Source organism: Schistocerca americana, chromosome 2 (assembly GCF_021461395.2).
Source record: "Schistocerca americana isolate TAMUIC-IGC-003095 chromosome 2, iqSchAmer2.1, whole genome shotgun sequence".
Lineage (NCBI taxonomy): Eukaryota > Metazoa > Arthropoda > Insecta > Orthoptera > Acrididae > Schistocerca > Schistocerca americana.
In genome coordinates, this window is record NC_060120.1 from 712,048,996 (window position 1) to 712,072,735 (window position 23,740).

General features: G+C 40.2%; 1 protein-coding gene across 1 annotated transcript in view; it reads right to left on the minus strand.

Moving 5' to 3' along the window:
* LOC124595122 (mitochondrial 2-oxoglutarate/malate carrier protein-like) overlaps window positions 1-23,740 on the minus strand; it is a 41,948-nt gene that overhangs the window by 5,860 nt on the left and 12,348 nt on the right. The window contains exon 3 of the mRNA XM_047133720.1: window positions 3,309-3,613. Coding sequence (XP_046989676.1) covers window positions 3,309-3,613 — 305 coding nt within the window. The remainder of the gene's footprint in view (window positions 1-3,308; window positions 3,614-23,740) is intronic.

The window sequence follows — 23,740 nt, forward strand, 5'->3', positions numbered from 1 at the left end:
AATCTGTATTTATTGGAAAATTAAAGGGAGAGACAATCCGTGGCCAGGATTTACCTTCTGGGTGCAAAATAGGGCATAATGCTGATAAAGAAAATTAACTGTATGAAAATACAAAGAAAAAACTATGCCTACCTTTTGGAACTGTTAGTTGCTGCAACAGGAGGGAAAGAGAAAGGGAGGATTGAAAGACGGGCTTGTAACTCACATCCTACGTTGAGAGGGAGCCACCAGATTTGAAGGCATTTTGTCACCTCTCATCCTAACAATACATAAGTTCCTCTCAACCTGGGAAAAAAGGAGTTTTCTCTCTCCTCATCCTCACACCAGGTAAGTCTCTCTCAACACGAGTGACCAGTCCCTGCTTTCCAACCTTCCCCAATCTATCCCTCTTTTCTCTCTGAGGACGAAATTAATCGCTCTGAAAGCTAGGTATACATTTTTTCTCTACTTTGTCCATTTTTGAATGTGGGTATTGACAGCACTTGGAATTATGTCCATTAAAGGTAAATAATGGCCAAACATTCTGTCCCCTTGTTAATTTTAAAACTATCTCAGGCGAAAAATATATATATGTATGTATGATAGCATTTTTTATTCTAATTTAAACATTTGTTTCAATAAATAAAGTTAAAAGGCTCATTTAATGTGTGTCTATGTCTCAATGTTTTTAGTCCCTTTAGGATTTACTTTCAAGAGTTCACATTTTAAATCATTTGGATGGGAAAGAGGGGTGGACACTAAAGGTAAGAGTAAAAGGTGCAAGACAACAGACAGACAGGTGGGGATAGAGGGATGAGACAGGTGATGAGAGACAGAGATTACAGTTAAGTATTGGTGGGGGGGGGGGGGGGGGGACTACATTTTGTTGAAAGAGGGGTAGCTGGGGGTAGGGGTCGAGGGGGAGGGGAGGGGTAGATGGGGGTAGGGGTCGAGGGGGAGGGGAGGGGGAGATGGGGGTAGGGGTCGAGGGGGAGGGGAGGGGGAGATGGGAGCGAGGGAGAGAGGCGGTAGGGGGTGAGGGGAAAGGGAGGGTGATGTGGGGGCGGGGGGTGGGGCGGAGAGAGGGCGAGGGAGAGAGGGGGGGAGGGAGAGAGGGGGGGAGGGAGAGAGGGGGGGAAGGAGAGAGGGGGGAGGGAGAGAGGGGGGAGGGAGAGAGGGGGGGAGGGAGAGAGGGGGGGAGGGAGAGAGGGGGGAGGGAGAGAGGGGGGGAGGGAGAGAGGGGGGGAGGGAGATAGGGGGGGAGGGAGATAGGGGGGGAGGGAGATAGGGGGGGAGGGAGATAGGGGGGGAGGGAGATAGGGGGGGAGGGAGATAGGGGGGAGGGAGATAGGGGGGAGGGAGATAGGGGGGAGGGAGATAGGGGGGAGGGAGATAGGGGGGGAGGGAGATAGGGGGGGAGGGAGATAGGGGGGGAGGGAGATAGGGGGGGAGGGAGATAGGGGGGGAGGGAGATAGGGGGGGAGGGAGATAGGGGGGAGGGAGATAGGGGGGGAGGGAGATAGGGGGGGAGGGAGATAGGGGGGGAGGGAGATAGGGGGGGAGGGAGATAGGGGGGGAGGGAGATAGGGGGGGAGGGAGATAGGGGGGAGGGAGATAGGGGGGGAGGGAGATAGGGGGGGAGGGAGATAGGGGGGGAGGGAGATAGGGGGGGAGGGAGATAGGGGGGGAGGGAGATAGGGGGGGAGGGAGATAGGGGGGGAGGGAGATAGGGGGGGAGGGAGATAGGGGGGGAGGGAGATAGGGGGGGAGGGAGATAGGGGGGGAGGGAGATAGGGGGGGAGGGAGATAGGGGGGAGGGAGATAGGGGGGAGGGAGATAGGGGGGGGAGGGAGATAGGGGGGGAGGGAGATAGGGGGGGAGGGAGATAGGGGGGGGAGGGAGATAGGGGGGGGAGGGAGATAGGGGGGAGGGAGATAGGGGGGAGGGAGATAGGGGGGAGGGAGATAGGGGGGAGGGAGATAGGGGGGAGGGAGATAGGGGGGAGGGAGATAGGGGGGAGGGAGATAGGGGGGAGGGAGATAGGGGGGAGGGAGATAGGGGGGAGGGAGATAGGGGGGAGGGAGATAGGGGGGAGGGAGATAGGGGGGAGGGAGATAGGGGGGAGGGAGATAGGGGGGAGGGAGATAGGGGGGAGGGAGATAGGGGGGAGGGAGATAGGGGGGAGGGAGATAGGGGGGAGGGAGATAGGGGGGAGGGAGATAGGGGGGAGGGAGATAGGGGGGAGGGAGATAGGGGGGAGGGAGAGGGGGGAGGGAGAGAAGTAAGTATAATTATGAAAGTCTTCCAAAGTTATGAGTATTACTTTGGAGGACTACTGCAAAAGTTTCACTTCTTCCATGTAATAACTACATATTAACAAACAAGCAGAGAAATAAAATGGAGGTATCTCCACCTCTCCTGGTATTTTGTTAAGTTGTGCATTATCAAATTAAAAAAAATGAAGATTAGAACTGAATGTTTCATAACAAGTTCATTAGAAATGGATCATAAATTTGAACAAACAAGAATGAGGAAGGAAAATGATAATATCATTTCAAAGGAGACACACTGCATGCAACGTAATTTAGAGAAACCACAAAAAACCTGAGTCTGGATGGCAAGGCAGGGATTTGAACCCCCTTCTGAGTTAAAAGTCCACTACCTAAACAGCAGCACCATACTCTTCAATATTGGATCAGATGCAACATTTGTCTTTTCTGACAAAGACAGTGAAGCTGTAAATTCTGTATGGCGATGCATTTTATCTCTGTGTATTTTGTTCTTGTGATAATGAGTAATTGGTATCCAGTAGATCACCACCTCTGGGCCACATTTTTATCACGGATCTACTTAATTTTACAGAGAATTTAACAATCAGTAAAATAAAAATATACACCATTCTAAAAGACACCACTTAATTCACCTTTCTGTGTCTTATTTAGAGATACAATAAATCAAGAACAGATAGCATCTCTGAGCTTTCATAAAATACAGTACTTGGCAAATTTCCATGTTTTCCAACAGCACAGTAAAAGAATAATTTCTAGAAGTGTGTGTCCTTAGAAACTTTCTACAAACATGTTATTTCTTGTAAAATGCTTTTATATATTACACTTTCTGTACAAAATATATGCCATTTATAAAGATCAGTTGAAATCTCTGATGTCACTAATGAACCAAGTTGCATGTATTTTTAAATTTATTTTTATGTATTTATTTATTTATTTTATTAATTAATTTATTTATTTATTTTTATGTATTTTTAAATTAAGAAACTAATAACAAAATCAGTAAAAAATTCAGTACTACAAGAAGTAAGTTACACTTACCTGTTGATAGTAAAAACTGTTTTGCCTGAGAGTATGATGCAAGCTGTGCAGCATTTACCACCATCGCACGTCCCATTGTAGGACCAGCACCACGCCAAAGTGCAAGTACACCTTCCTCAGATGCAATCCGCCAAAGGGCATGGGCAACATTGCGGTAATTTCGCCTCTCTGCTGGTGGTAGTCTACCATCTGCCGTCATGCGTACGAGAGCCACTTCTGCAGGAGTACCCACAAAGGCCCCGGTTGCACCTGCTGTCATGCCAATAGCAGCTTTACTTGCAAAACCTGGAGGTTTCCCTTCAGACCTGCCACGTGAAATTTTCATGCATTACATTTTTTCAACTTTCAGGCCATGATTTCAGTGCAATTTTATCTAGCACAGAAAGCTATTAATGAAAAACTTTTAATTCGATGAAACTATTCATTACTATGTAATATAATATGTAGGATACACATATTTGTATGAATCAGTGCCACCCCAAAAGTTCTACACTGGTAAAATTTTATGTTGTCCTTAATACAGGATCATAAAAGAAAGAAGGAAAGTTCCAGATCTACTAATCTTTATTCTTTTCAATGTTGGCCATTTGTTAGTCATTGCATCAGAAACAAGATTGTAATTAGTGTAGCTTAGAGTAACAATGTACAGAATATATCAGAAAAGAAATCCAAATGTCATGGGTTTCAAAAACAGTATACTGTATTGTGCTTCAAGATCATGTGTGACATCTACATTACAGTTATTACGAATATGATGAAGTTCAGATGGAATTTGCAGAAACATTAATCTATCCAAGCATACATTTATTTTACACTTTTAGCTTTTGCTCAAGAAAGAAACACGCATATTCACACATGCAAGAACATCTCGTGCACACATGACTGCTATCTCTGGCCACTCGGGTCAGAATGCAATGCCACATTGAACAGAAGCAGCAATCTGGAGAGCAATGGGAAAGAGAGAAGGATAGCAGGGTGGGGTGGGGGTGGCGCATGAGGGTGAGGAGAGCACTGACTGGTGGAGAGAGCAGGGACTAGACTGTGGCAAGACAAGGATGCTAGGTGCAGTGTTGGGATGCTATAGGGGAGGGGAGGGGGAAATCAGGAGTGAAAGAAGAGGGGCAGAGGAAGGGAAAATGACCAGTGGGTGCATTAAAAAAGAATGGTGCGCAATGAAGGTGAGGGGATGTGAACTGGGAGGAGGTATGGGACAGAGAAGGCATAAACTATTGGGTGGAGGGGGCGGGAGCAGTTGCTTATCATAAATTAAGGCCAGGACAATTTCAGAAGCAGAGAATGCATTTTAAAGGATACCTCCCATCTGCTCAGTTCAGAGATGCTGGTGGGGGAGGGGAGGGGAGCATCCAGGTGGATGCAGTTGTGAAGCAACCACTGAAATCAAGCATGTTATGTTCAGCTGCATGTTATGCCACATGGTAGCCCACTTTTCCACCCCTCCAAAAATAGCATTCCTTTGCCAACATAACCTCCACTACACCACAGTCTGTCTCTGTGGCATTCCCAATCCCCCACCCTTGCCACAAGGAACAAGACATCCTAACATACACCCTGCACTTCCTATTCCAGTCCTGTCACAGGTTTATCCTACCCCATTGCAGTCCTGGCCACCTGTGAAAGCAGCCATGTCATACCAGCTCTATTGCAATCAAAGCACAGATTTTTGTATTGGTATGACTATCAAACAACTGTCCACCTGGCTGAATGGCCATCAAACTGTGGCCATGAGCAAAGTGGACCATCCTGTGGCAAAACAAACATTCAAATTTAACATGATGGGTTTCAATGTCTGTCTCCCACCACACACCATCTTCATCCATCATCAACTTTTCTGAAAAGCACAGTTGACAGTTATCCTTACAACTCGTTCTCCACACTTAAAATCATTCCAATCTTAACCTACAGTAACCTACTGTTCCCACACCTTCCATCCAATAGTTTCCGCACCTCTGTCCCACACCACCTCCTAACTCACCATCCCCTCACGTCCATCGTGCATGACAATGCACCCACCATCCTTTTCCACTGCCCATTTCTCCACACCCTCTCCCTCACCCACAGCTTCCAATGCTGTGTCTGGCAGCCTTGTGCTACAGCAGTCTAGTCCTGCATGCTCTGCCAGACAGTGCTCTTCTCTCCCCATTCACCACCCAGCCTTCATTCACCGCGATGTTGCATTGTGGCCTGAATGGCCAGATAGCAGTTTTTTGTGTGTGTGTGTGTGTGTGTGTGTGTGTGTGTGTGTGTGTGTGAGCGCGCGCTTGTGTGCGTGAGCTAGAATGTAAGCCTTTTCATTGTGGCTGTGTGCAACACAACATGCCATCTTTATGGTGAGTAGCCAACCAACCTTTTCATAATATTGCCGACAATCCAAACAGGACTTTCCAAGTATAGATTTTTATATAAAAAGTTAGAAGGGCAACTGAAAAGTAATAACTGATACTTTTTGCTTTTGAAATAGCAAAGAACAAGAAGACTCAAAACGAGACACTTTCTCTTTGAGCTTTATCAGTTTGCAGACTGCATCTTACAAAATACTTGACAATGGTGCTTGGATGAAATTATATGTTGTGATAGAATTTCGTTCTGAAGAAGGCATAACAATCATTCACATTCTGGAGTGTTTACAGAAAGTTTACACAGAGTCAACAAAATATATTAATGTTATTTAATGTGACTATGCCAAACATTGACAGAAATAGTAAGAACTCTAAGATCCATGCCAGAGGAACTGATAACACAGTGATGTTGATTCCAACATTACAAAATAACGAGAACTCGCTGCTCATGAAAATTTTCAGGTAATAAAAATATTAATTGTTATTCTTGTTGCTTATTAGTTGAGGAAATATGAAGCTAGTTTCTCAGAGCCTGGGTTATATAGAAGTATGTACACACTGTATATCTTGAAGATTTGACACAAACTAATGTCTAGTATTATTATAAAATGGAAAGGAAGTTTTTACCGAATATTGTAACATCTGATTTGACTTGGCTGGTTTTTTTCAAATTTGGGCAAGAATACTGTGTAATAAAAATAATGTGCAAAGGAGAGAAGCTCAATCATGTTCCACGGAGGAGGAAGAGAATTTTCTTGTTTTCTGGGATAAAGAGGCAGGCAGTGGTTTGTGTGAACTGTGTTGCTACAGTAAACCCAGAGCAAAATATTGTCTGTAAATAGTGATGTAGAGCTTCACTGTGTTTAAACAGCAGCACGAACTACTATATTCAGAATAGTTCAATGAATTGCCAACTTGGGCACTTAGTGACTAAAAGAAAAAATGTATAAAACATTGGACACGTATAAAAGTAAAAGATGCTCTAACTTGTAACAATTATGTATTTCACACTGAGTAACCTTCCTTTAACCTGCTGTAATTGTATTCATGACTTGAAGATGGTCACTTGACCAAAACTGTTCGCCGACAAATGCACGCAAATTAGAACAGATTTTGGTGGTTTCAAGATGGTGTTTCTTAAAACAAAAGACAACTTTGCACATACTCTATGAGGAGTCAACTGATTAAAAATTAAAACTGAGGTATTATGATATCCTTTTGTTAAACTATGCAATCTTACAGTTTACTGTAAAATTCACAGAGAAGTGTAAATGTTTGTTGGCAGTGTTTGCTATTTTCACCACCCAAGTCTCATCTAGCATCACAAAATTTTCACATCTTCTACTAACTAAAGGCTCGTTTTCAAAATCATTTTCAGCATTATGAGATACACAAATACTAACAGTGGCTGTGAAAGGTGGATAGAACTTTTCCATTTACCACACGGATATACACGACATTAAATGAAATTTTCACTCTACAGCGGAGTGTGCGCTGATATAAAACTTCCTAGCAGATTAAAACTGTGTGCCGGACCAAGATTTGAACTTGGGACCTTTGCCTTTCGCGGGCAAGTGCTCTACCAACTGAGCTACCCAAGCACGACTCACACCCCGTCCTCACAGCTGGTTAGCAGGAAAGCTTCTGTGAAGTTTAGAAGGTAGGAGACGAGGTACTGGTGGAATTAAAGCTGTGAGGACGGGGCGTGAGTCGTGCTTGGGTAGCTCAGTTGGTAGAGCACTTGCCCACGAAAGGCAAAGGTCCCGAGTTCGAGTCTGCACACAGTTTTAGTCTGCCAGGAAGTTTCATACACAACATTGTTCAACAGTGAACATAAAACTGTACACAATTACAGTAATTTGTTCAAGACAAACTGCATACAAGAACAAGGTTAACATAACATATTCTGTTAAAGAAAGAAAGGTTTCTTTTTAAAATAAACTAAATAGAAATAAGAGGTATTTTCCAGCCATGGCCGTTACATAGCTGGTTAATAAAAAATAGCTCATTCCCTCTCAAGAGTCAGTCAAGATAAAAAGAGAGACATTCATTTATACTGCTACACTGATGTATAGGTAAGAAGGTGGGTGGTAAGCTGCTTTGCAGTGGCAAGTAGCAGTGTACCACATGAGGTTAAAGCATGATTCTTGCAAGCATCTGTAGTGTGCACTTCTTACTATAGCGAGAAAACATTTCTGTAATGGTACAGTTGGTGATCCAGCAATGTATGTAAAGATATAGCAATTATATCTTACAATTATCTCACGCTAAAGCCTTTAAGGGAGATACGTATCTTGTAACAGTCTGTAATTAGAATGCTTTGTACAAGTTAGACACCATCAAACACAAAATTATCCAAACAATAATACAGTAATGGCCAAAAGCTTTAATTGTGTGAATCTTTTTATTGTGCCTATCGTGACTCAGCATCTCCACTATATGGTGAGTAGCAACTTTCCTTCTCTGATATTGTAAATGTAGAAGTAGATCAGATAAATGAAGTGGAAAACTTTTGTACTGTAGAAAATGAACTTTTGTCGGAGAGTACCAAAAGTGTAGCATTTGATGTAGACAGGTTGGCAGTTTTGGATGCTGTTTGGCAACGAAGTGTTACACATGTCATAAATGAAATTGATTGTACCGATTCATCAAAAGTGGAAATAAATATACTGAAAACAAGTTAAAGTACCATAAAATTAAAATAACAAGAAAATATCTGAAAAAAGAAACTTGGGATATTAGAAAATATGTATTTGAAACTGTAGAATGAAATGTTATTTCAAATTTAAGCATCAATGAAAATATTTATTTGTTTCAAAGAATGACAAAGGTAAAAATGTTACCTGGGAATCCAAAACTTATGGGTTTGTAGCACAGTTATACTAAGAAATATGTAGAAGTCTAAAGTATCTTTCAAGTTATTTTTGTGCTTTTTGATGTGTACGTGTAAAGTCAATTCAAAACAATTGTACTTAAACAAATTTATGTTAGAAATAGAAGCAGAAGATTTCCAAAATAGTGATGATTTATGTACACTACAACTTCAATGATTCCACGGGGGTATATGCCCATTTGTAAACTATGAGTGGCAAGCACAGAGTTCAGAGCTAATTTGGATCTTGCTTCAAAATTTTCAGTTTCCTGAGCCACTTTCATTCTCTGACTATTCTGTAAATCTTTCAAGTTATCTTCTGTTATGTTGTCTTTCTCCAATAGGTACTAGGTGTATACATTTTAGAGTTTTTCAAGTATAGTTCACAGCAGTATTACTGGCAAGTTTCTGTATTAATTGTCCAAAAGCCTCTTAGGCTTTTGAAGTGGCATTTGCATCTAATTAGTTAAATCTGAAAATATCTGAAACATCAAAACTTAAGGTACTTTACACTGTTGTGACTGAAAGATATATTAACATTTATGTTTGTATAGTGAAGAAGTTGTCTCGCATTTTGAAACGGTACAAAATTTGGCTGTTCTTGAAGAGAAATTTTTTTTCATTTGATAACATTAAAGGTATTTTGAGTTTCTGTGCTGTCTCATTTTATGGAAGTTGCATATACACAAATTCTTGATCTAGTTGAGGAATGTTTGTGCTGTAATTATAACTGAAAAGACAGGCTATCAGACTTGTTGGTTTGCTACTGTCATTTGAGTGAACTATAGCTGGTATTTGAATATAGCTATTATAATGAAAGCATTGGTAAGAATTTTTTAGACACATGCAGTTCTAGAAAACTGTAATAGGTAAGAACTTGGTCATATATGATTAACTTTATAAGTAAACTCAGCTAAAGTTTCAGTTATGCTGGAGAAAAGGTTTTGTCATTTTCGAATATACTGAACGTGTGCTGGATAATTATAAATTGAGAATTGATACACTATAGTCAGAATATTTTATAAGGTGGATATGGTGGGTTGTGCATTTATGTTTAAATACGAGAAGTTGCCTCTATATGCTGTAACAATGAAAAGTAGGGAATTTCTTCATGATTTACTGAGATGTTGAAGTATAGATTGTATTGAAATATTTTGGAGATGATGATTAAGATGAGGTTGCTATCTGCTTGGGAATTTTATTTTAGACTGTGGTATGTGGCGATCAACTATATTGTGTTATGTTTTTATCAAGGAATAAGACAAAAGAGTACACTGACCATATCTGATGAGTTAGTGATAGGACCTTTCTTGTGATGATGAAAATAGCAAAACAGGTAAGTGTGGAAAACATATGTAAGAAAGTGATGTTGTTAATATCTTTGGCCAACTGAGTGTTTCTTGTAGCAAGTCTAGACTATTTAAAGAGAATAGTACTCAAGGAGCAACTGGGGATTACCCAGACTCAAATAAGAGTATTTTTATGTTCAAAAAAAGTGTGTGTGTGTGTGTGTGTGGGGAGGGGGGAGATTTTATTGTCTGATTCTATACCAAACATTTTATTACTATGAAATAATTTTCTAGAAAGGTAATGAATTAAATGGAACAATATTACCTAGAAGCATCTTCTGTGATGAGAATTTGAAACTGCTGTCAGATTATACTTAAGAGTCTTTATTGTAAATAAGTGTCTTTATTGTAAATAAGTTATGAGAATATTTTTCAAATTTGTTTGGAAGGTAATTCAGTAAATAACAGATTGTTACTTTGTCCTGTCGTCAATTACATTTCGCCATATGGGATATATACATAGACAACTGAACTTTGACATCCTAAAACTTATATTAGTTAGCACTGAAGCTAGATATGAAGTCTGCATTCATCATATTTTAGTTCGTTTTGTATAGACAGGTATTGGTTCAAATCGCTCTGAGCACTAAGGGACTTAACATCTATGGTCCTCAGTCCCCTAGAACTTAGAACTACTTAAACCTAACTAACCTAAGGACATCACACAACACCCAGTCATCACAAGGCAGAGAAAATTCCTGATCCCGCCGGGAATCGAACCCGGGAACCTGGGCGCAGGAAGCGAGAACACTACCGCACGACCACGAGCTGCGGACTAGACAGGTATTGATGAACACTGTTACTTGGTTGAAACACCTTACACTAATTGACTATTAATACTTAAGAAATATGATTTTTCCATTAATTGCCCCTGTGTGCAAGGTTTTACCATACTGTTTATATGTATATATAGTCATATACAAATATTAGTTAAATGCTGGAAATAACACACTCAGATGATTAATGCTTATGTGATATCACTTTAATGGAACAAAATTTTATAATATGGTGGGGGATATTTATATTATTTGTCATTTATGTTATTATATGATATGCACAGTCATCCTGTTACTGGTATGATAGGCAGAACTTCGCCATTGCCTACACAAACATTATGGTTTAACACTTACGTACACTATGATACTGTTCTAGGAAGGAGTATTCTAGGACGAGACTGATCTATCACTGAAGTATGCTCACATAGGAAAACAATTATTAACTGCAGAAACAGAAGGGCACAGTAAAAGGAATGTACAGAATTTTGAAGTTATGAAACTTCTTGGCAGATTAAAACTGTGTGCTAGGCCAAGACTTTCGTGAGCAAGTGCTCTCCCGACTGAAGATATAAATAGACATATTTACTATCTGTCAATTTACTAGTCAGTGTAACTGAATAACCAAAGTAACATTAGAAGAAGGAGAAGAAAACAATTTATGCTTCATTTAATACATATACTGTTACATTGTAAGTGTTACTTTATGAATTAACAAAACAATTAAATACACTGTAATTGATAATAGATTTAATTAGCATTTTATCTTGTAAACATTGACTCCATATACACTATAGCATCCCCACTGCTAGAACACGAGATTATAGTTACTAAGAACCTGTATACATGAATAAGTTTTACCATCTGAAACTATAACTGTACTATTTAATAATACAACTACTTGAGACATTTAACTTTCAACTGTGTAATAAAAGAACAAGCAAAACCTAAATGTGGATTTCAGTTGTTTAGAAATATGTATTTTTCTATAGTTGTGTTCTATATTAATTTGAGGAGAAGTGGGACACTGAACATTGGTGCTCAAAATATAAGTTTTCAACAGTATTCAACTCATTTCAATCTATACAAAGATTTACTATAAATCAAAAATATGTTAACCCAAATGCAAAAACAGGCTGAATTCATACTTTGTAGAATAAATAAATAGAACAGTAATATTAATAATGATAAATCTCATTGTAAAGAGACCAGATTTATGTTAGGGTCAAAAGTTGTACTGTAGTTATGAAGTAATTAACTGAATAATTAAAGTACTGTTAACAATGTATACTGCGTGACATTTTATTATGAAAACTCAAATATTGCCAATACTACTTATATGAAACATGTAGTCATGATTTGTAAAGTTAAAATCCATAGCCAGTTTTATAAAAGCACAAATTTCAATTGTAATTTCTATTACGTTCAGTTTAAACAATACGTAAAGTGAACATTTACCCATTGTCTATTATAAAAGGATCAGCTGTTGTAGCCATGAGGCGTAGTCTTTAATCAGTTCTGCGAGCACTAAACCCATGAATATTATTTGTGTTATGATATAATAAACACACCTTAAGAGTATTTTCTGTGTGTCAGCAACATTATTTATTTGTGAACGCGCCACAAAATGCCTGTCAACGCATATCACTGAACCCAGATGATATTTTAAGTGGAGAAACTACATTAAAGTTGAGTTACACACCTCAACATCTTTTTGACTCAATGTACCCACTAAAGATGGTTACATTGTAAAGTGACAAGGTGTTGCACATCTACACTTCATTGCAGAACATGGTTTGTAAAGCAGGATAGGTTGTAATCTGGGCCAAATCTGACGACAGAGTCCAGTTCAGGTGCAAGCATAAGTGCTTCAGAGCACACTGTTCACCGCGCATTGTTGAACATAGGACTCTTCAGCAGACAACCCATACATGTCCCCATGTTGAACCAACAACATCAATTACAATTGCTGTGGGCGTGGAATCATAGTGACTGGACCATGGTTCAATGGAAAACTGTCACCTTGTTAGATGACACATTCCTTGTTAAATCAGATTTTTGGTTGTGTCTGGATACACTATTGCTCAGAGGATACAACATACCACGGGCCAAGGCGAGTAGGGTTGTCTCTGCTCTGGGGGCCAATCATGTGAGCTTCTACAGGGCCTGTGTAATGTCTTTCCCAACATCGGTAGCATCTTCCAGCAGGATAACTGCCCTTACCATAATACCAGAATCATGCAACAGTGGTTTCAGGAGCATAACAGGGAACTCAAGTTGATGTTTAGGCCACCAAATTTGATCCGAATCCAAGGGGACACACGGGGAATGCTTGTAACCACCAGCTCCATACCCTGAAATCACATGCGCATTACTTAGGAGCACTGCATGATGTGCATAGATTTTACTCCCTGCATTATTCATGTTGTGCCAAGTACCTCTGGAAAACTACCAAGGGTTTCTTGAATCCATGCCACACAGAATCACTGCTGTATTGCATTCAAAGGGTAGACCAACATGCTATTAAGCAGGTGGGCAAAATGTTTTGGGTCATCAGTGTATTAAAATGCAGTTCATAATTGATTTTGAGAGGCTAACACCACCATATTTTCTTGCCAACTTATCTTGACTCAATTAAAAATGAAATGTTTTCCTCTACAGTACTCTAACTGAGCAATTTTGCTATAATGGGCCACACACTCAGAAATGAATAACAGGCATTTTCTTTTTAACTATAAAACCATACTTTCAATTACTGCTTCAAGTATTTAAGTTATGATCCACTTCCAATAAAAATATCTCATTTCCTGTCTACAACACTGAAAGACTAGCTATTAACTTGTGTCTTTTCTGGAATACTTTCTTCCTGTTTAACTGTCTAGCAACGGGTGTACAAGGTTTTATGATAATAGAATCGACAATCTTGTACTACTGACATGCCTCAACTGTACATGTACACTATAGTTCTGAAGAAGGATTTATTAGAAGTCCAGCAACATTCTCCATCTTGTTTATGTGCCTATCAATGACAGTCCCTCAACCATTCAGGGAATTCTTACCTTTACTATCTGCATTATCCATTACTCATGTTGTGCCAAGAACTTTCTATTACCATATTTAATTAGAATATTTCATCAGGAGAATGTAGCTAAGTGTTTAGGAAAAAGGCAGTTCCTTAGGTGTTTGCTCAAATTTAAACAAACACATTTTTATAACTTCATTTACAGTTTTGTAAATTTGGATAAAGTAAAGCATTGCTTCTTACTGCTTAGTTTTGAGGATCACACTTAGCAACTGATAACTGAATTATTGCTGCAGATGCACCAAATAACCACACAAAGATTTGGAAAACACACAAAAACTGTTTAAATCATATTTTGGAAATGAAAGCACTTACATTGCAAGAGATTTTTAGTGTATATTCTGGTCTTCAACAGTCACATTTTAATCCCGTTATCACTCTGTTGTTGCCCCTGATAAACTGAGACTAGAGTCTGTACTCAGTGTAGAGTACAGACTGTGTTAATTGTGCACAATAAAATAGAATTTCATTCCAGATTGGAAGTGCAGCCTGTATTCTGCTTTTCAGGAGCACTACACTATCAATTGTGGCATCCATATATGCCTCACAGACTGACTCCACTTTTCAATTGCTGGTCCTGTAGTGCTCCTACTCCACCTTCAGTAAAAATGGTAGGACTGCCAGAATTAGGATGCCCCTAGCGTGCAGCAATCTGGGACAATTAAGCTATCATTTTCCCCCTTCCCCTTTTGAAAGACATGACATTTCCTCACACAACTCCTCTCATGAACAGGTACCAAACAAAAATCCCTTCGAAGGTGACTACAACCATGATGTAAAACTACAATATTTACAGATTCTCCTCCATAGTCTTTCTAGCAGTGAAATCACACTGTGAAGCAATTGCATGCTCTTCCATAACCTATACCCCCAAAATAATCTTACAAGCTACTTACGCTAAAGAAAATTTCATAGTACTCTACAACCTTCTTTCTTACTTCCAAGATCTCAATCTGTACAGGATACTGTGTTTATGGTGTGAGATCCTTTTGGTTTTTATTCTGCCTATCTTCCCTTGCTCTTTTCTTTGTTGTCGGGGCTGGTAGTTGTGCCTTGAAATGGTCACAGGTGTCCACTGTTAATTATGGTCATTTGAGGTGGCAATTGTATCTTGACATTTAGGGGTGATGTCATCTCGATCAGCTGGTATAGCCCCAGGTACCACATAATAAACGTCTCGGTCTTACCTTTCGGGTTATACGGGTTTGACAGCAGCACCCACTGCCCTATTCTATACTCAGGCAAGTTCTCTGTATGTTTTCCTACCTCTTTCTAATGCTCCAGGGCTTTGGCGTTTGTTCTCTGTATATATTTCTACACTTCTCTTAATGCCTTAGTGAGATTCTGAACTGACTCCCCATTCCTCTCAATCTTTGGTTTGACTACACCGAACTCCAATGGCATCGCCCTCCCATACATTACCTCAAACCGAGAAATCTCAGTACTGATATGTACTTTGGAATTATATGCTGTGATGACAAATGGTAAGTAAACATACTAGTCATTACGGTGGCTGTTGACACAGTAACTCAACATCCTAACAATGGTATGATGTCTGCACATAGTTCTACCACTGGTTTTCAGGTGCAACGGGATAGTCCTTAGGTCCCAAACTTATAATAAATGACAGAACTGTTTCATCAAGTCCAACATGAAGTTAGTGTCTTGGTCTGTGATTATCATTTAAGGGACACAAAACTTGGGCAACCAGTTACTCATCATGTCCTGAGCAACTATAGACATTCATTGATATGGAATGTGATTACTGCTAAGTATTGTGAGAATGATCAATAAAAAGTCAGAATATAACAGTTTCCACTGGTGTCTGGCTAAAACGTCTTTAAAAAACTGGCAACAGCTTTCTTCAGCTGGAACATCGTCCCCCAAGCTAGACCATACATTGCCAAAAGTCAATTCTGGCATGATGTTTGAACAGGAAGTCTAGACCCAGAATTGTGTAGTAGCCTTCACTTACAAGAGGCTCCGGAAATTGTTCTGCCTCAACCTTGAAACTTAATATTGCTGAACCTTATGACCTCACATCACTCTCTCTCACCCACACAAACTGCAGTGTGGTGGATTTAACCTTTTCCTTCCTATGAGGTCCAAGCTTAACACACTGATGCATGCACTCCTTTGTCCAACAAGAAATTATGTTTCTTACCTCTTATAACCCCTACCACAACACACACTGCCTGTGTGCATGTTTCTAAAGCACTGAAATTTAACACCAATGTTGCCCACAAACATAGAGTCCACATTCATATTTAATATCTGCATATTCTGCCCCACACAATACTTCTCGCAATCTGGCTGGCAGCACTGCCCTGCTCATCCACACCTGTAACACCTTATGCCAGTAGATAAAATATCTCACCTATTGCACACTCATGTCTCTATATGTACTTCCCCCTGCCCTGTATCTATCCTAATGGCAGCATTTACGTCATCTGGCATACTTGCCTGAACCCTTTTAGACATACCGAGTGGCAGGCCCTACGCTTTGCTTCCTGGAGTATAATCTTATTCGCTTCATCAATCCCTGTTAGTTCATACCTGTGACCACTGACTTTCCTTATCCCATCACTGAAACTCTGACGACTCACAGTGCTTCTGTGACATTCCACTCAGCTGCTTGCAGAAAACCTCTCTCTACTCCATTTCTTAGTGTTGCCGGAGCCCTTCTTCTAATTGCTCAAATGTTAATGTGTTCCTCAACCCCTCATTATACCTTACAAATGCTTATACCTCCCCCATCAATCGCAACTAAGCCATTTGCAATAGCTGAACATCTGACAAACACCTAATCTTTGTTGCTGCTTCCAGATCAATTAGGGAGGGCAATACATCCTCACTTGGTTTGCCAGGAAAGGTAGTAATCAACATGGCAGGTGGATACCACCCAACGGAGTAGACAGACTGAATGATGTCTTACCCCCATCCATGGCAACCACTGACCTATGCAATTCTGCCTTATCTGCTGACAATTGCACTTCCTGATTTATCAATGACTGAATCACCTCTTGTGTGGACACACCCTGCATCCTGGACTCTTGTTATTGTGGAACCTTTACCCCCAACAACAAAGTACATTAATACAACAATACCAGCACAATATATACAATCATATTCTACTACTTACACTTTACAGCTAATCATGAGCCACTTCAGGTCAGTACACTATCTAGCAGTATGGCCATAATGATGGCAAGTGAAACACTACACTAATATTGACTCAACTCATGGTGCACTGTGCCCTAATAGGTCACACCGCAAGAATCTTACTGGAATTGTGACACATCAGCTGCTTCCTCCAGCTTTGTAAATGTTACACGCAAGTTATGATTATGGTCTCATCTTGAACCCACCTCTACTGCACACAAAAGAAAGAAAAGAAAGAGAACAACGAAAGAGTTCGTCCAATCACTCAACAGTAACACTCTATGATACCTGCTGTGGCTGTGACTTGATGCTGGGTCCAGCTACCAATGTATGTTTTGGAGATACTTCTGACACCAAAATCTAGAGGCTCAGGGTAGGTAGCCTCTACAGTGGCAGAGTTGAGGCAGTGAGTTGTCAAGATGGTTACCCATGGTGGATCAAGACAGCATCCTTAAGAGTCAAACATTTTATTAGAAAACAAGCTATAGCACTCATTGCATCATTCCAAAGTGGCAATGCCCCCTTGGTATGTGCAGCAACAGCAAGTGCAGCAATGCTGATACAATAGGTGGCCAGCAGCCTTTTGGGAGCTGGGCCAGAAAGTGTGACAGCAACTGAGAGCAGGACATGGAAGCTATGATTCTTACAAAGGAAGATGGGCCTCCAGGTATAGCATCCAGCAGAGCCGTACAGTGTCAGTTTGCCTGCACAAGTGCAGGTGGTGGAACAGCTGTACCACCCCAGTCACAAATGGCTGACCTCCAGGACAAAAGGATGGCTATGGCTGAAGTGAGCCCAAAGGTGACCCACCAGCTGGAAGACACTAAGTTCATGGGAGTGGAGTTAGAACCAGCAGTAGGCTTATCAGTGGTTCAGCCCGAGTCTTGTAGTGACTGCTTGCAGAACTGTTCTGTATCACCCTGGCACCGAAGCAGTCCTTGGCTCAGACTGTGCTACCAGACTGAGATGCCTTTGTCAAAAAATGATAAGTATTTATAAAGCTTCGGTGCCTATTCTTCATGCCGAAGCTCTGCTTCAATCCACGTACACCAAACTAAGGCAATGGCTAGGTGTAGCAACTGTCCTGCCATTGCGGTGGTTGCACTGCTTTTCCGCTGTGTTGTCAGTACTGTGGATGCTGGCACCCAGCCAACAATGTGGAAACAGACTAGTGGCACTGCTGCATCTGTCGTAATTGTGTTTTGATTATATCTGCACCCGTTGGCTTCCAGGGACCTTTTGTAACAGCTGTGGCAGAGCTGCTATTTTAGTCCACCACACCAAGAAATAGTGGTGAAGCTACAGTTGTATGAGGGTCCTAACTTGGCACAAAGCTAGAGACCAGTCAACTGGAACATGTGGAACAAGACTACACCAAGAAGACTGTTTTTACTCTTCTGTAAATGGAGAAAAATTTCAATATGTTATGAACACTGCAACTCGCATTGTTTCTGTTAATGGAAAGATAATGAGATGCTTCTGTACAAAATCGAACCCAAACCATGAAATTTTGACCTGCAGGTGTTACAAATAAATTTGAGTCATTTTGGCATGGGGTAACTGACTGTATCGAAGTCTGATCTTCAGTGTTACAGGTACCTCAATACATAAATGACAACTATTTTAAACTGTGACAATCTTACCAAGTGTGTCAATTTTCTAATATCGAAGCTGCACATACCAAAGCATTATAACAACAGCTTCTCTTGAGTTCTGCAGTTGTAATAAATACCTGCTGATCCTGCCATGAATGTTATGTTCCAAGTTAGTATGCCAGACAAACGTTTGGAACCAACCACGACCCTGGATAGATAACATCAAGAGCATGATATCTGAACCTAGAAGAACTGACTGTTTTGTGTGTTAGATGCAGAGACACCACAGATTTGAATTAAGTGCCTGGTGAAAGTGGAACAATTTGATGCAGCTGTGAGTTTATTTTAAACAGAGGAAAAATACGCTTTACTAGTAAGCCTTACAGGTTGAGATCAAACTGGATGCCTTCCCTAACTCGTGCAATAACTGGTGGAAGTCATATCGTTCTTACTGATACCCTTTTCAGAGGACATTCATTTACGTTATTCAAAATTATAATAATATATTTTTACAACAATTTATGAAGATGGGGACTAGAAACATGATTTTTAGTAATGAATCTACAAATCTGTATAGTGAGGTTTGAAATGTCTGTGCAAATTGATTATTTTACTACACTGAATATTTTACTCTGCAACAGAGCACCACTGTTCTGAATCCTCTATGCACATTGAAACTGTGTGGCTGACTGTGACTTGAATGTGGAACCTTGCCTTTTTGGGTAATGCTCCCAGTTACAAAAACTTGGATTTTTAGTGTAGTACACTTACCACTGTACTGTGTCAGCACAACCATGATTTGGATAAGCTAGAAATAAAATGCTGCAACCATCAGTACATTGTTTAGGCTACGTCCAATAATTTCTGACACCATTATTCAAGTGATTTTGGATAAAACTTCAACTGTGTTACACAAATTTACAATTTTATCTTTGAAACGCACACACTTTGAATGTAACTGCCGTTACAATAGCATGAGTGATGAATTTTTCCAGATGACAATTTTCAATAGTTGGCACAGTTTGTCTATGTAAAGGATGAACCCAAACTCCACTGACAAAATTTCAGAGATTGTTCAGGGATTTTCCTGAGCATTTTCGTATTAGGATTCCATGATCTCCAGCAGCTCCCTGCAAAGTAACTGTATTTAGTTTGATCTCTTACCCACATATTTCTTCGTACCTGCATTGCACTGAAAATACCTATACAATAGGGAAACAAAACAGTAACACATACTCACAGTACTTGCTGTTGACAACTTCATTTTATGCCAATACAGAGTGGCACAGCAACATTATGCCAAGCTGTTCCCAGAGTGATGGGAGCCACATCACAATACTTTTGCATCTATACATAGACTCCTACGAGAAACTGGAAACTATTTTGGCAATTGATTGTTCCAGTTCTTTTCATCAAAGGACCTATTTGTTAGCACTAGCAAACATGGCAATGCTTCACAACTGCCAAATATGCATGGGAATTGGCTATATGTCCTAACACAGGGTATCCATGGACATTTTTTCAGGATGCAAATTTCGGTTCCTCTTTGGTTTTTATTGTTTTTAAGGTTTTTTTTAAATATTTTGTACACAATACAACTACAAAACTTCAGGTATGAACTGGTTTTTTAAAATATCAATTCTTGGAAGGACAACATGCAACTGAGCATGCAAAATTTTATGTGTGTGTGTGTGTGTGTGTGTGTGTGTGTGTGTGTGTGTGAAACACATCACTGCCACGGTAGATGGCACTGACAAATGAAAGCTCCCCTTACCACAGTCGAGAAGCAGCGTGTCTATACCAAAACAAGTACCCTCACAGACAAAAACTGTGTCACACAACATGTCAAGCCTTTTTGGGCATTTGTGTGATCATGGGTCCTTTCAGACAGATGAATGTACATGGAGGTGGTGGACTGTGCATACAGCAGATTTGGAGGAGTGTGTTCAGCCTCTTGACAATTTCCATCTGCTTGGTGGCATATAAACACCTACTTGGCTTGTTCCCAACATGAATACCAGGCCATTTTGCTGCTTACAGTATGCTGTGTCAATCGCACAGGCTGCAAAATACAAGGAACACACAGCACATGGTCAGATGAACTTTTATTTGTCAACACCACATGCTGTGGCAACAGACACACATGTTCATAGGACCTTTTTGCCTCCATTTCCAGTCAGGAATCCGTCCCTGCAGTTTTTCGGTTTTATTAATATTCACTCGATGGTTACTATGTGGCAAGAGTTAGAAAAAGAGCACATACAACTGACCAAGCTAGAGGAACTTTGATTGTAAATCAGTTCCAACATGTTTTCATGTCTGTCCTTGAGCCTTCTTTATAGTCACTGCAAATAAAATCTTGTTTCCTTAAAGTGAATGGGGAAATCTGTAAGGATCATTGATGAGCAGGGTATGAGAACAAACTCTCCAGTTGCTGAACCTATGAGGATAATAGCATAACTAACTGAAAAGAAGAAAACTCCTAACAATATTGCTTTATCCCATGACCACAGCCTAGTTACTGACCCAAAGCTGATTGCAGATCTGTTCAATTTGTACTCTGCCACAATCCCACACTTGCAAATAATTTAGTGACTGAAAAATTTGGAAAAATTGATACGAAAGATACTCGGGTACTTGCAGATCTTGACCGGCCGGAGTGGCCGTGCAATTCTAGGCGCTACAGTCTGGAACCGATCGACTGCTACAGTCACGGGTTCGAATCCTGCCTCGGGCATGGATGTGTGTGATGTCCTTAGGTTAGTTAGGTTTAATTAGTTCTAAGTTCTAGGTGACTTATGACCTTAGAAGTTAAGTCGCATAGTGCTCAGAGCCATTTGAACCATTTGAACCTTGCAAATCTTGAAGTCAACAAAAATAGCACGTTCTTCTGCCCTGTTTGTCAATATGAGCTACTAAAAAATCATACACTCATTAAAAGATAGTTGTTCAGAAGGTATTTATGAGATACCTGATTACACGGTAAAATATCAGCAAACTTTCTTCTTACACCCTTATTGGACACTTGCAATTCTTCACTTCAAAGTGCTTTTCCCCTCATCTTCTAAAAACTGCTACAGTAGTACCCCTGTACGAGACAGTAGATGCCCAGGAAACGTCGAATTATAGACCTGCACCACTACTATCTGGCTTTCCATAAATTACTGAACTACTCTTCCTAGCTCAGCTAACAAAATTTTTCAGTCAGAATAATATATCATCAGAATGCCAACATGGTTTCAGAGCACAGTATTCCACTAAGACTGCTGCTTTTAATCTTGTTAACCACATCTCAAATGCAGTTGGCAAACACTCCAAAAACACAGGTATTTCCTTGGGTTTGACAAAGGCTTTTCGTGTTATAAACCATTCAGTTATCTTAAAGTTCACTGTTATGGTGTGCGAGGTGTGCCAAATGAGTGAGCGAGCTCTTACTGATGTAATCGATCTCATATTACAGAGGTCAAACTCAAGCACGATAGCATTACACAGTACTACCTATCAGAGCCATCCTTATTATCACGCGGTACATTGCAGAGCTCTGTCCCAGGACTGCTACTTTTTATAGCGTACTTTAATTGCCTGCCCTCATATGAAGAACGCAGAAGCAATACTGCAATACTATTAACAGATGATACCATTTGCTTATTGAAGCAAAAAAGAGAAGATCTTACCACTTATGCAGTTGTCTCTGTGGATGAAGTTTCCCAGTGCTTCTATAGAAACACAGGCTCATTTTAAAACCACAAAAACCTGATACTTTCCACTTTTAGACCTGTTGTTGTTGTGGTCTTCAGTCCAGAGACTGGGTTGATGCAGCTCTCCATGCTACTCTATCCTGTGCAAGCTTCTTCATCTCCCAGCACCTACTGCAACCTACATCCTTATGAATCTGCTTAGTGTATTCATCTCTTGGTCTCCCTCTACGATTTTTACCCTCCACACTGCCCTCCAATACTAGATTGGTGATCCCTTGATGCCTCAGAATATGTCCTACCAAGCAATCCCTTCTTCTAGTCAAGTTGTGCCACAAAATCCTCTTCTCCCCAATTCTATTCAATGCCTCCTCATTAGTTATGTGATCTATCCATCTAATCTTCAGCATTCTTCTGTAGCACCACATTTCGAAAGCTTCTATTCTCTTCTTGTCTAAACTATTTATTGTCCATGTTTCACTTCCATACATGGCTACACTCCATACAAATACTTTCAGAAGAGACTTCCTGGCACTTAAATCTATATTTGATGTTAACAAATTTCTCTTCTTCAGAAACGTTTTCCTTGCCATTGCCAGCCTACATTTTATATCCTCTCTACTTCGACCATCATCAGTTATTTTGCTCCGCAAACAGCAAAACTCCTTTACTACTTTAAGTGTCTCATTTCCTAATCTAATTCCCTCAGCATCACCCGACTTAATTCGACTACATTCCATTATCCTCATTTTGCTTTTGTTGATGTTCATCATATCCTCCTTTCAAGACACTGTCCATTCCGTTCAACTGCTCTTCCAAGTCCTATGCTGTCTCTGACAGAATTACAATGTCATCGGAAAACCTCAAAGTTTTTATTTCTTCTCCATGTATTTTAATACCTACTCCAAATTTTTCTTTTGTTTCCTTTACTACTTGCTCAATGCAGAGATTGAATAACATAGGGGAGAGGCGACATCCCTGTCTTACTCCCTTCCCAACCACTGCTTCCCTTTCATGTACCTTGACTCTCGTAACTGCCATCTGGTTTCTGTACAAATTGTAAATAGCCTTTTGCTACCCGTATTTTACCCCTGCCACCTTCAGAATTTGAAAGAGAGTATTCCAGTCAACATTGTCAAAAGCCTTCTCCAAGTCTACAAATGCTAGAAATGTAGGTTTGCCTTTTAGACCTAACAAAATAAAAATGCATAAAAGCCAGTAGTTCACATTAGCAACCAGAGAATTCAAAATATTTAGGCCTTTTTCCACAAGACAATCTAAATTGGAATAGTCACATATCTTCCTTAAATTCACAACTCTGTAAGTTAACATATGTGATCAGAATGCTAGCCAGCAACGCAACTCTAAAAACTGTAAAAACCGTGTACATTTCTCAGGTACACTCACTGTTAAGATATGGTGTGTTTCTGGATAATTCTCCTCATGCTGTAACAACATTCAGAAAGCGAAAGACAATAAACAGAATAATAAGAAAAGCCAAAAATAGAAGTTCGTGTAAGCCTTTTTTACAGATTTAAATATTCTTC